The 14393-nt window shown below is 44.3% G+C and overlaps 1 protein-coding gene across 1 annotated transcript; it reads right to left on the minus strand.

Annotated features, from left to right (window-relative positions):
- Positions 1 to 578: 578 nt before the first annotated feature.
- On the minus strand, positions 579 to 9753 carry NDUFAB1 (NADH:ubiquinone oxidoreductase subunit AB1). The gene is made up of 5 exons (XM_036827151.1): positions 9529 to 9753; positions 3578 to 3700; positions 2598 to 2685; positions 1535 to 1634; positions 579 to 745 (listed from the first exon to the last, which is right to left on the minus strand). Exons 1-4 carry the CDS (start codon positions 9694 to 9696, stop codon positions 1543 to 1545), a joined length of 471 nt encoding a protein of 156 aa, XP_036683046.1. The 5' UTR covers positions 9697 to 9753; the 3' UTR covers positions 579 to 745; positions 1535 to 1542.
- Between the last annotated feature and the right edge of the window lie 4640 nt (positions 9754 to 14393).

Below are 14393 nucleotides of genomic sequence, written 5' to 3' on the forward strand. Positions count from 1 at the left end.
ACCTTGGTCTCCTCCCTCCTACAAACAAGAAGTTTCGGGAAAAGTAGAGAAGTATTTTATGATAGGTCTCTCAAGTTAAATCTCATCAAGAGTTAGTTAGGCAATTGCCTACATTAATTCCAAAGACCTAACGCAGTGCTAGGAATAAAAGGAGCACAAGTTAAAACTTACTGATATATGACAAAGACACAATGTCAAAGTAATCTTCTAGGAGGAAGGAGAATCTTTTATCCTCCAAAATTACTAAATTCCATTAATTCAGAAATGGATCCTTAGGACAGGGATGAAAAATTAGTCCCACACACTGGTGTCAGCTGATACATGGAATAATCAGTAAACTAATGGAGGCACAAATATATTTGAGGCATTTTTGAGGCAAAATGTTTTTTATCACTAATTCATTCCTCATGCTGAAGGTGATGGGAGAGCAACTTGTTTCAAGTACCCTGCTGGAAAAGTCATATTTTTGATATGCATGAATACCAATGACAAATTAGACAAATCTCTAAAAATGCTAAGCAATGTCAATATAAAGAAAGCACTTTAGAGACAAAATTAAAAAACTGAAGACAGAAAAATGTTGGTTTTATAGATTTATTTTCAACAGGCAAAAACACTTAAGACAATTTAAGTACAAGTCTACACAGAATTACTCTGTCAAAGTCAGCAATGATGCAGAGATGCGTTCTCACTTCCAGACACTCGCCAGCATCTTCTGAGTCTTCTCTCAGTGAAGAAAAGGGGTCTGGCAAAAGACAAGTTCAGTGTTTCTCTCTGGTGCTACTGACCTTAAGTGATAATCTCTGAGGTGCTAAATCCAGGGTAACTATAAAGTTATAGACTCTAATAAAATGTTTTATTTTAAAAGTCTGATCACTTGATTATTCTACAGCCTAAGAACAATAGCTAATATTTATCACGAGGCTTCTTTACATCAAGCATTGTATTAAGTGATTTCCATACACTATTCAATTTTACCTTCACAGAAGCCCCAGGTAGGTCCTATCATTATCCCCATTTTACATATGAGGAAACTGAGGCTTACAGAGGCTACACAGCCTGCCCAAGACCACAGGCTTATAGAATGTTGCAGAGCTGAGAATAAACTCAGGTGTCTGACGCTAGAGTCCATCCTCTTACCCAAGAGGCCTCTCCTGCCTAATTAAGAGCCAGGCCATCTCAGCTTCCTGGACAGTTACCCTTGGGTGGGTAACCGAGGGAGGCAGAGGTCTCTGCTTCTTTGTTGCCTTGCTCAGTTTTTTGTACAAGGCTGCTTTTACGAGGAGGGCTGACAATCAGTAAGAGAGTCCTGTCCAGGAGTGAACTGCTGTCAACACCTCTGGAGGAGAAAGATGATCATTAGGGCTGGCCTCCTTGGAGTGGCAGATAACCAGAAGGTGCCTGCATTTTATAACCAGTGAAAATCTGTCAGGCACTTCCATTTTTCCATTTCTTCCCAAGTCTGTCTTTATTGAAGAACCACAGAGAGATTAATTCTATGGGAGAACATAATTCCATAAATCAAGTTACTTACCTGGTATTTTATTCATATACATCCTTCTTATCTGCAATGTAATCTACAATTTCTTGTGGGCACATTAACTTCTCAGCGTCTATATCAGGAATTTCAAACCCTGAAAGTAAAACGTGCAACAATGCGTGAGTGTAGAAAATGCCAGTCCTTTAGAACTGAAAGTGTCTAACACTTCAGCAATACCCAGAAGTACATCAAAAATTTCCAGCAACCCTGAATCCCATTTAAGTTGTGAGCCTGTTATGTTTCCAGACAACATATTTTTTAGATATAATTCACCTATTAGAAAATTCCCCCATTTAAAGTGCAAAATTCAATGGTTTTTAGTATATGCACAAGGTTGTGCACCATCACCATCATCTAATTCTAGAACATTTTCATTACCCCCAAAAGAAACCCCGTAGCCCTAACCGATACCATCCCTCTAGTTAGCATACTCTCTGAGGAACTGTAGTTAAGTTCTGCTCTGTAGGAAGGCACAGAAGTCCCTTGGCTTCCACTCAGGCCATTCACCCCCAAAATGAGCCGTGGAACCTTGTAAAGGTCTCATTTGCACAACTAACCGTCCCAGACAAGGATAAGTTGGAGTGTGCATGGGAGGCACTGCAGGAAACCAAAGCGTGCATGCGTGTATGAGTCTGTGCACACACACGCCCTATCCTTGGCACACCCAGCACTTCTCTAGACATTTAGGCCTAGCTCATCGGGGGGCTGGGGGAGGAGGGAGACGGTGCCCCAAGGTGTCATCAGCTTCTCCACAGGTGAGGCTATGCCCTCATCTTGGAGCCCCACCTCAAGAATCTCCGTGCCACACTCCCCCAGGCCTCTTCTGGTCGCTCAGCCCTTGGTATTACACCGGGCACTCTGCGGACCTGCAGTTAAGTGCTCTCCAAACAAGTGCACTGTCTCTAATAATCACTTCCCCCGACAGTAAGCAGGAGTGGGGGAGGGGTGGGCACGACTGCTGCAAACCCCAATCAGGCTCCCAGCATGTCTCTGCATTTAATCCACTGAAATCAAGAGCCACAACAGGCAGGTCCAAGACTCAGCCCGTGTGTGTTACCAAATTCGTCTTCCATGGCCATGATAATCTCCACTTGGTCCAAACTGTCTAAGCCCAGGTCTTTCATAAAATGGGAATTTACTGAGAGCTGCAAGAAAAGAAACACCAAACGCAAAATTCAGTCTGTGAGAGCGTTTGTTTCTCAAGACAACTGAATGGTGAAATATCAATCATTATACAGAAGATTTTTTAATATAAAGAGGCCATATTTTAAACATAAAGAGCCATAACTAACATTATACATTTAACGTGTGCCAACCCACACTTGGTGTGCTTTATACGTTAACTTACTCTACCTTATTTTGAAATGGTTAGCAATATATATAAAGCTAATGATGAACTCACTTTATATACTTTATGATGATCTCTGATCACTGTTCTGAATGACATGTGAGAGTCTGGTTTTTCCTGCTGCCTTACTGACCACTAAGACACCACACCTTATAAGTGACCTTCTGCTCCCTCAAGAATAGCACACAGTGTCTACGATCACCCTGTCTTTAATTTAGACCTCAGGATCACCAGGAAGAATTCTTCAAAAACCACACCAAAAACAAACTACCCTACCCACACCACAGATTCTGTTATTAAAGAGGGAATGTTTTAAGGTAGCCCTGTGAGAAAAACTCCAAGAAGAGTTAAGTTAAAAAAGCAAGGTGCACAACAGTATTTACAGTGTACTACCAGTTGTGTTTTTTTTAAAAGGTTGGGAGATATAGATCACATAGTACATACAATATACATACATGTACTTGTGTATATATATATATATACATATATATATATATATATATATATGTATATATATATATATGCCCTTCCATGTGCATTGAGAATCTCTGGAAAAATACTCAAGAAGTCAGGCACCTCCCCAGGTGCCTGGGGTGACTTTTTACTGAATGTCCTTTAAACCCTTTGGAATTTGTACCATGTGACTAAATACTCATTTAAAGAAAAAACATTTAAACCACATCAATTACCTTTTCTGGGTCAATCTTGTCATAGAGTTTCAAGACGTAAAGAACACGGTCCTTGATTCCCTCTAATGTCAAAGGGGGTGCGTCACTATACTGGCGGCACAGCGGTGTAACTCCACCTGGAACCTAGACCAAGGGAGGAGGGAAGCACTGTTGTTGAGCCTGAAATGCCTCTAAATAAAGGCACTGGCCTACAGATGTCTTTCACAAAGCTTTCATGGGGTTAGCAAACCCACCTCATCTGATTCTAACTGTGGCCATTAGGACACACCGAGGCCTCATGCTGGGTAGTGTCAGAAGCCCTAGCAGTTCAAGAGCATAAAAATGGATCTCCTTTCCCCTCAGAGCCACGACTGGCCCCCTTTCCTCTGTTCAGCCATCAGGCTTTGGACATTTGTTCCGCTCAGTAACACTGCCACTAAAATCATCTAGGGCCTGCAGAAGAGCCGAAGGCTTCTCATGGCATCTCAAGCAGCCCACTGCCTCTGTAAGGCACTGCCACCTTTAATACCCAAGTCAAAATAACTCACGCCAAGAGTTGTCAGGGTGAACTGAAAGGCAGCTCACACTGAGAACCATACACTGGAAGGGTCTAACTTGGCCCCAGCAGTAATTACACTGACTTTGGCCAAGACAAATGAAGCCAGTACCAACCCAAAGAAGAGGGTGATGGGGCCTGGCAGGCATACATTCCAATCTATTTTCCTTCCAAGTGGGCTCGCCTTGTTGCCACCAACTAAATAATGAGCCATTCTGGTCTTTGCCATGATGGAGTAGTATCTCAAATCTCTCTGATATTAGCCTACTTGGTATTCAGCTAGGTGTTAGGGTCCTGACTGGATCCCTTCACCAAATGTGGAAGGGGCTCCAAGTCACAGATCAGTGGACTTAAGGCCGTGGGAGGTACGGTGCACAAGAGGAGAAAATGAGACAGCCGTCTGGCAGTTCTCACTGCAGAAGTCCCTAATCTGAACTGGTTTGTTCTCCTTCTAAAGCTGATTTTAAGTCTGCAGTTTGGGAGTTCTTAGGGCATAGAAACCCACAGAAAGTGGGTTTGCCTGTTGGGGTTAAGGTCCTCCAGAGTCACAAAGGTCTATGAAAAATCATAATAAAAAACACTGCCAAATGAACCAAATCAGTACACATCTGTTTTAGAAACATTTATCTTGCTAAAAAAAAAATCAGGTATTGAAATCAGGTTTAATCAGCAAGCCAAAGAGATTAGATGAAGAGTTCTACGAATATTCTAAAGAGTATTTCTGGGTACTTTCAGAGTTTTAGAGCACTTGTTCTTTTTTGTCTAAATTTATGGTCTCCTTTCCCTTCCGACTGCAGCATGGGTTATGGAGACCTCTGCTCTGGGAACATCACCAGCCTACTTATCAACAATGACTAGAAGAGGCTGTCAAGCCACAAATAAAAGTAAAGAAGCAGAAAGGACTAAAGAGAAAGGGGGAGAAGACATGAGTTAATATTGGTAATGACAGAAAAGAAATCTGAGGTGGAAAGATCTAACAGAGGCCTCGTCTGTGTGCATAGCGAGAGGTGGTATGAGGTGGAATTATCGCTGGGAGAGGGTGAGAGGCAGGGGAGGCTGATGTGCACGGCACCCAAGGGAAAAGAAGAAGCTGGTGAGGGCGCGCTTGCATGCAGCTACCCAAGCGGCCCACTAGGTGTCAGCAAGGACCCCAGCAGCATTGGCAAGTGCCTACAGGGACCAGGTGGGTACCCTGTGATTAAATGAGATCAAAGGGGACTCCACCTGGAGACCATATGCCAGTCTAAAAGGGTGGCTGCAGTGGGCTCAGCAGGAGGCAGGAAGGTGTAGCGGGTGAGAACTCAGACTCCGGAATGACAGAAGTACCCTGGCACTAGCTCTTTGTTACTAGCTGTTTGGCCTTGGGCAAGTTATTTAACCTTTCTATGCCTGTTTCCTTATCTGTAAAATGGGCATAAACAACGGTACTCAAGTTCACAGGACTGTTGTGAGGCATCAACGAGATCATGAAACATAAAGGGCTTAGAACACTGCCTGGCACACACCTAGGAAGTGCTATTTAGGGCTATCTAGTAGGATCAGGATGACAAGGACCTGCCAGTTTGAGAGTTTGGCAGTAGTGTAGCCCCGAAGTACTCGATCTGACTCCTTCCCTCTCGATGCCACTGCCCAGCTCTGGTCTCTTTATTGATTTTCTATCATTATGTCAGGCCATAGTACCGCCCTAAGCACTTTACATATGTCATCTCCTTTAGAGCTAATAATAACCCCATTTTACAGATGAGGAAACTGAGAAAGAAAGGTTAGGTATCTTGCCCCAGGTTTCCCAGAATGGCCTCCTGGAGGGTCTTACTGCCTCCCTTCTACTGGATCTCAGCCATTTGAAAACAAACAAAAACAAAAAAAAGATATAGAATGGACAAGCACTTCTGAAAAATGTCCCCAACAGCCAACATTGCTTCTGGTGTTAATTATTCTTCCCCAAGATCTACACTTAACAATTACATGCGACAAAATGACCTCCCACAGACATCAGAGAAGGCACTGTCTGCAGGGAAAGAATGACTACCCTGTGGACTAGTAGAAGTAAACCCGACTATTAACGTCCATCTTACCTCCAATGGGGTCCATCTCTAAGGGAAACTCAGAGGAACCCAGATGGCTTTAAAGACCATCTCTGCAAACTACCCCCTGGACAGCTCTACCCAGATAGCACAGACATCTCAATCTCAGTTTGGAAATAAATTCCTTACCTGTTTCCAAAACACCTGCTCGCAGACCTCTATTCCTTCTCTACCACCTGGGGCTCTAGCCAGAAACCTCAGAGCCAACCTCCACTCTTCCCATTCCCTCATCATCATGTTTACTGGGTCACCCAGCCCAGTTGATTGGGAGGAAAGGTCTCAAACATTCCTTCAACAAATTGCATTTAATCTTTACTCCCTGTGACCTAGACAGAGAACACCCATATTCTTCAGTGCGGTATACAGCGCCCTTCAATACACCTGTCTTCCCACCTCAACTCGGGTCTCTCCCCTCCACAGGCGCCTAAGGGTCAACCCTAAGTAAGTGCCAGGCTCTTCCTGGCCTCCGCATATGCCATCACATCCTGCCCCGACTGCTTGAGAAACTGCTGCCTTCAAGACCATGCTGACTGGGGGTGACTAAGCCCCTCTTCTTGCTTCTGCACTGTACACACACCTGTCCTCACCTGTGGCAATGTCTTGCCTTTACCTACTACCTGCTTGTCTCAGCAGCCTTTGAGCTTTACCTTATGTGCCAAGCACTGTGTGGTGGGCTGGATCCACAAAGATAAATAAGACATAACTTCTACGCTCAGAGAAGCCTATGGTCTAATGGAGAAGACCAATACAAACAGAACATATCAATTATAATAAAAATGTGGCAAAGGTATTTGTAGGCTGCTTCAGTAACAAAAGTTGTCAATCAGTCCTTGAGAGGCCAGGAAGGTAGAGACACCAGACTTGCAATTAGCCAGGAAAAGGATGGGGACAGATTTTTCAAGGAGGGAAGGACAGGCCAAGAAAAGGAAACGAGGCATGAAAGTGTAATGTGTAGGAAGAAATCAGTTCATGTTGCTGGAGATTAAAGGGCAAGGTGGTACACCGACATGGGCCCTGAGGCTGAAGAGGCAGGGCCTGGGGCTGCAGAGCCTTGAGTAAGACAAAATAGGTTTGTCTTACTGGGGAATGAATGATGTGGGGAAAATGAATGCATGATCACAGCCCCAAGTCCAACACCATCATGCATGTCAGTCTGGTTCCAGTACCAGCAACAGCTGAGCTTTCCCTGCACAGGTGCTTTGTCTTCATCTGGGTGCTGGGCCCCACAGAACTCTCTGGAAATTCTCTGTGCTCTGGCTGCCAGACACTTCAGATTCGGGGTTCTGGGTCAAGTATAAGACTTCAAGGCCCCATTTTAGGCCACTATCCTTTTTTTCGTACCTTCTATTTTATACTGTTATATTTTTAGACCCAGGAAAGCTGCCTTAGCTCCTTTTTTGGGGGAATCAGTTAGTATATAAATGAATAACTAGTTGCTCTGGGGCGAGCATAATGGATGGATTTGAGGAGGGAAAACCTGACAGAACGGAATAGGTAGGACGAGTGAAGGTTCAGACGAGATGAATAAGGGCTGGAGGGGGAGGTTTGGGGTGACTGGCATACAGGCAATAACAGAAAGTGAAGAGACAGGCCAGGGAGAGTGTGTGGTAAGAGATCTCTGGACCTCACCAACATTTAAGGATTTGGTAGAAAGTTCCCAACTAGGTACAAAAAGAGATGAACCAAGAGAAAGTAGTGTCAGAACAGCCTAGGGAAGAAAGCACAGCAGGGAATAAGCTGGCAAGGTTAACATATAGCTGCCACGTGTCCAATGAAGACATGAACTGATGTCTTTCTTTTGTATCCATCTCTGTATCCCTCAACAATGAACCAAGTATTTACTCTCCACTTCAAGCCGCAAAGGATATAAGGTGGCTAAACGGGAGCACTCAGTCAAAACCACTTTGCAAATATAAAGAAAATGGTTTCTCTGCTGTAACTGTAAACCGAGCAGAGGCAGTGGAACATCCCGAGCACCCTGCTATTCAAGGCGTGGTCCAAGGACCAGCAGCAGCAGGGTCTTCTGGAAGCCCTGTGGAAATGAAGACTCTCAGGCCCCTTTCCAGAATCTGTATTTTAACACAGGTGATCAGTATGCACAATCAAGTTTGAATAGCAGTGCTCTAAGAATAAGAAATATCACTTTGCCTCTTAGCCTAACACCAAAGTCGGTCTCAGGAACAAAACGGCAACTATACACACTGCTCTTTTAACTCAACTTCAAGGGGACACTTTTAACCTTTTGATTCATCGATAAGACAATGCCCCCTGAATGAATCCACTACACTGTCAGTAAATCTTGACACTGGCTGCATAAAAGAATCACTGGCAACTTTTAAAAACCGATGACCAAGCCCCACCTCTAGAGATTCTAACTGGTTTGGCCAGGGCATCCTTAGTTTTTATTCTCATATCTTAGTCAAGATTGAAACCACAATTACATGAAGTCCTGGAGTTTGAAAAGGGAATTCTCAACTTAACCTTGGGAGTCTATCCTACTATAAGACAACAGTTCTTAATCTTGAGGCGCTTCAGAATCACCTGGGGAACTTAAACACACGTCAGTGCCTCATCCCAGAGGAGTAAATCAGACGGGGAGGGGTGCAGCCCACGAGGGGTTTATTTTTCTTTCTCTTTCAAGCTACCCAGGTGACTTGAATGTGCAGCCACGGTTGAGAATCACTGACCTAAGGAGAGTTTCAGTCTCAAAAGGTTTCATCAGATAAAAAAAAACTAGATACTACTTGTTTCCTATCCTTCCAAGAGAAACAGACAAAAGGTGCCACAGGGAGAAATCCAGGGAGAGAACTACTGTGAAGAAGGCTGTAGGCCAGGGTGTCTTCCTCTCTGCACCCTGTCATTATTTTTTTCCTAGAAAGCTATCACGGTATTTACCATTATCACTACGATTAACGGCAACCAGTATTGTGAGAGCTTACCAAGCACCGCCCTCGGTACTCTACCTGTATCACCTCCTCTAAACCTCGCTGAAACTCCACAAGGTAGAAACTAGTATCCCATTTTTACGGTTCAGATTGAGGCTCAGCGAGGTTACAAGGCTTTTCCAAAGTTCCGGTGTCAGCTTTCGAACCCAAGGGTGTTTGACTGGAAGGTCTGTGCTGTTGCCCGTAATCACTAGGTCCCCCGGGTCCCGGCAGGGATCAACCAAGCACCGTTAGGCAGTGGGACGGAGAGCTAGCAGGCGTCCCCGGGTCACCCCCGCCAACAGCAGCCACAGTAGCTGCGGCCCCGGTGCCTGGCCCGTCCCCACCACCACGAGCGGGCCCGACGCCTGACCCCAGCCAAGTCCCCCCAAAGTCACCGCGAATCACCTGCGTGAGCACCGAGGCCGGATGCGGAGCCCCAGGCCTCGCCCTGGCCCCCGCGGGGAACAGGGTAGTGCAGAGTGACCGGGCCGCGGCCAGCGTGGGAAGCCGGGGCAGCGGCGCGAAGGCTGCGGGCAGTCGGCGGACACAGGCGCTAAGGACACGAGCCGCCATGGCTACGCCGACCCAGGAGGCACTGCGCCGCGCCCTTCCGTCCAGTATCCTCTTGACCTCCGCATAGGCGACGCATAGAGCGGCGCTGTCGCGAGCCGCCCGCGGTGGCGGCCCCTGGCGGCTCCTGGCTGCACTGCGCCCACAGGGCGCGCGCGGTCCTGCCCTCCAGGTCCGGAGGCGAATGGCTGCTAGAGCCAGAGCTAAAAGGGCGAAGATGTTGTCTTTCCCTAAACACTCATCACTGACGCAAGAAAAGAACTTATTTTTGTTTATTCTCTGAAAGTTCTGAAATACATTTATTTAAAAGGTTTGATGCCGGGAATTCCCTAGCGGTCCAGTGGTTAGGGCTCCGCGCTCTCACTGCCGAAGGCCCGGGTTCGATCCCTGGTCGGTAAATTAAATCCCATAAGCTGCGGGGCACCGACAAAAAAAAGAAAAGTTTTGATGCCGCGATTCTTCCATAGAAGAATTTAAATTAATTTAAATTAAAATTATTAAATAATTAAATTTATTTAATAGGTCAAAACAAAATTAAAATTATTTTTTTATTAATTTTATGACAATACTTCATATATATATTTTTTTTAATTTTATTTATTTATTTATTTATTTATTTATGGCTGTGTTGGGTCTTCGTTTCTGTGCGAGGGCTTTCTCTAGTTGCGGCAAGTGGGGGCCACTCTTCATCGCGGTGCGCGGGCCTCTCACTATCGCGGCCTCTCTTGTTGCGGAGCACAGACTCCAGACGCGCAGGCTCAGTAATTGTGGCTCATGGGCCTAGTTGCTCCGCGGCACGTGGGATCTTCCCAGACCAGGGCTCGAACCCGTGTCCCCTTCATTGGCAAGCAGATTCTCAACCACTGCGCCACCAGGGAAGCCCTAAAATTATTTTTTAAATTATTTAATAGGTCAAAACTCAGTATAAAATAAGAATGTGAAAATATGAGTTGATGTAAATATATAACTAAGACTAATAAATGTGGGAATTACAATAGAAGCAATATACATATTTTAAAACTTGACAATGTATAAATAATATAGCTCACAAAAATGGGTAAGTGGGAGAAAGTTTAAGCGTGCTAATTCATTCATATTTCTCAGCAGTGAAATCCAAACATATAGAACAATGGCTCCAAACTCTGAATACTGCCTGGATGAACAATTCAACAACGCCTTTAGTTTTACTTCAGTTTCTTTTTACTTTTGTTAAATTCAAGTAAAATAAAAGGTAGTGCCTTTAATTTAAAATAGAATGCATACTATTATCCTACTGTTGTAATTTCTATTTATGTATTCATTAAAATATCCAGAATCTGTTATGTGCTAGTTGTTGAGGCTACAGCAGTGAACAAGCCAGACTGGCAGTCTATTTTCAGATTTTACATTCTAGTGGGAAAATGTACAATAAACAAACAAAAAAAATACAACCCCCTACCCCCCCCCCCACGAAAAAAAAAACTCTCTAGGAAGGAGTGATAAGTACAATGATGGACAATAAAACAGGGAAGGGGGTAATGAGAGCTATGGGAGGCGTGTCATTTTAGACAGGGTGGTCTCTGAAGGCCTCTCTTTGGAGGTGATACTTGAGCCAAGACTTTCATCAATCAGGGGGATGGAAAAGAAACCCCTCAGAATCACCCTGCTGTTGGTGATGCCAACCAGAGTCTCTATGGCCGTGCTAGCAGTCCACCCCAGGCTTCTGCTGCAGCCTGATTTAATCACCACCACTTCACTGCTTATTAAGCAATTGGAAGAGCAATTGTATCACCTCTTTGGAATGGTCAGTGAATAAATGGCCAAGCTCCACCTCGAGTAGCAACCTTCCATTTCTGCAGAAAACTGGTGCCAAAAATCTGACTGGAGTCCAAGGATTAGGGCTGATAAGATCTGCTTAAGTCACCAGTGACACAACAGCCTCTGATTACACCTTCCTGGCCATGCTCTGTGGCAGACCCGTGGACCAGATCTATGATGGTCTCAGAAGAAGGAGCACTCAGGAAGAGCTTGATAGCTGACCAAGTCCATGTTTGGAACCCTCTCTTCCCATAACCTCTCTGTATTTCTGGATAACATTTAATTCTTTTGGTCAAACATAATAAATCACCTCTTTTAAAATGACATATTTTGGGAGAGCTACTTTTCCCTTCAGCAAACACATAAAGAGAAAATGTCAGCCTAGATGGTCTGTAGAGGAAAAGGTTCATTATTAAGATTGAGATCAAGTCCTTAGCAGCTGGGGAAGATTTAAGAGAGAGCACTGGTGCTTTTCAGTAGCACTCCCATCAAAGGATGTGTAAGCATAAACTATGTCAGCTTCTTGCACACATCACCCCACCAGCCCACCAGTCATCCCTCCCTCCTCCCAGCACATTTGCACTACTGTCACATCCCTTCCTGTTCCCCATGGGACCTTGTACCACCAGTTCTCTCTTCTCCCCTACATCTTCAACCTCTCCTTTGCTTCTGGCTCTTTCCCTTGAGCCCATAAACATGCCAAAGTTTCTCCTAGCTTAAAAACAAGGTCAGAGACCTCCTCCAGTAGCCTTTGATATATCTTTAATATCACCATTCCTCCTTCCTTTCATAGTCAACCTTCTTGAAGGAATAATCTACTCTTTTGGTCTTTAATTCCTCACTTCCTATTCACTTTTTTAAAATTAATTTTTATTGGAGTATAGTTGGTTTACAATGTTGTATTAGTTTCTGCTGTACAGCAGTGAATCAGTTATATATATACATATATCCACTCTTTTTTAGATTCTTTTCCCAAATAGGTCATTACAAGGTATTGAGTAGAGTTCCCTGTGCTGTACAGTAGATCCCCATTAGTTATCTACTTTGTATATAGCAGTGTGTATAGGTCAATCCTAATCTCCCAATTTATCCCTCCCCGCCTCCTTTCCCCCTTGGTAACCATAAGTTTGTTTTCTACATCTATGACTCTATTTCTGTTTTGTAAGTAAGTTAATTTGTCGTATTCACCCTTTAATCCACTGAAATCTAGATTTACTTGACCTCCCACCCACAGCACTAAAACTTTTCATAAACCTCACCACTGCATCTTTTTTTTTTTAAATAAATTTATTTATTTATTTATTTATTTTTGGTTGTGTTGGGCCTTCGTTTCTGTGTGAGGGCTTTCTCTAGTTGCGGCGAGCAGGGGCCACTCTTCATCGCGGTGCGTGGGCCTCTCACTGTTGCGGCCTCTCTTGTTGCGGAGCACAGGCTCCAGATGCACAGGCTCAGTAGTTGTGGCTCATGGGCCCAGTTGCTCCGCGGCACGTGGGATCTTCCCAGACCAGGGCTTGAACCCTTGTCCCCTGCATTAGCAGGCAGATGCTCAACCACTGCGCCACCAGGGAAGCCCCTCACCACTGCATCTTAATTTAAGTCCAATAGACACAACTTCTCTGGCCATTCCTTTCCTGCCTTCTTCATGGCTCTATTTCCTCCGTTCATCATTTAAACATTGATTCTGGGGGTCTGTCCTTGACCCATTTTTGACTTTAAACATACAAGTTTTCAGAATTGATTCACTCCAGAGGTTTTAATTGCCACCTGCATCCAGCCTGGCCTCTTCTCCGAGCTTCACAGTCCTAGATCCAATTGCCTATTGCCAGATGATCTATAAGCACTCAGATCAGTTCTTTCCCCGTTGTGTGTTCCTTATTTCAATTGCTGACACCATCACCCCAGTAAGAGAGAAACTGAAGATTCCTTCACCTGCTGCCTAATCATGCATTCACTTAGTCCTCCTGCTTGTTTCTTTTTCCCCCTAAATCTCTCTCTGATTCAGCTATTTCATTCTCACTGCCCCTGCCACAGGTCAGGCCCTTCTGGGCATCTCCCTGCCTCTACTCTTGGCCTCCATAAATCCATTATTCACTGTGGCTACAGTGGGACCTTATTGCCTCACTGCTCAAACCCTTCAACAGCCCCTTCACCTGAAGCATAAAGTCCAGGTTTGTTAACATGCCTCACAAGCTCCCTGGCTACCTTTCTAGCTTCCTGAGTCTATTCCCCATTGCATAATCATCTGGTAACACTGAGTTGTTTGTAGTTCACACCATACTGTCCTTGCTGCCTGGAATATCCTTCGCTTCTGCTCTGACCTACTCACCTTGCAAGACTCAGCTAAGTTGTCATTCTTCATGAAGCTTTTCTTGAACCCCGTGTTGTGCTTGCCCATTTGAGCTTCCATAGCCGAACTCTGAACACACCCTTTCAATTTAAAACACAGTATTTAAATTAAATCACTAACCTGTGCACTTCTGAGGTGTGGGGGCCTCACGGCAATCATTTTCACACCTACTATGTCAAGTACGTACTCAGTGTTTGTTCTACTGTTACTAACTTAGATCTACTCAGTTTTCTTACCTCTTAAAATCAAGATAACATGTTTCCCAGGGTTCCTGAGTAAATTATATCTTTGTGAAAATCCATCTATTATCTATGATGTGCTTGCAAAGTATTAACTCATTTGAGGTTAGAGACAGTGAGAACAGAATTAGTATAGGAGAGAAAATTAAATCTTTTATTCAAATGTATTAAAGGGTAGTAATGAAGTTAGCGAAACCCACTACAGTAATAGCATAAAAAGGTATCTTTAAAAGAGAAGTAATGGTGCAAATAGTTACCTTATATAGATCATGAATACATACTCAATATACTCAAGAAAGTTAGGCAAATAAATACTT

This window comes from Balaenoptera musculus, chromosome 15 (genome assembly GCF_009873245.2).
Source record: "Balaenoptera musculus isolate JJ_BM4_2016_0621 chromosome 15, mBalMus1.pri.v3, whole genome shotgun sequence".
Lineage (NCBI taxonomy): Eukaryota > Metazoa > Chordata > Mammalia > Artiodactyla > Balaenopteridae > Balaenoptera > Balaenoptera musculus.

Bases quoted from the DNA above. Each gene is read 5' to 3' on its own strand.
- NDUFAB1 (XM_036827151.1), bottom strand. From the start codon at position 9,696: ATGGCGGCTCGTGTCCTTAGCGCCTGTGTCCGCCGACTGCCCGCAGCC. The intron at 3,701-9,528 runs GTGATTCGCGGT...CCCTTGGTCTAG, and splicing joins CGGCCTCGGTGCTCACGCAG to GTTCCAGGTGGAGTTACACC. The intron at 1,635-2,597 runs GTAACACACACG...TTTTACTTTCAG, and splicing joins GGCCATGGAAGACGAATTTG to GGTTTGAAATTCCTGATATA.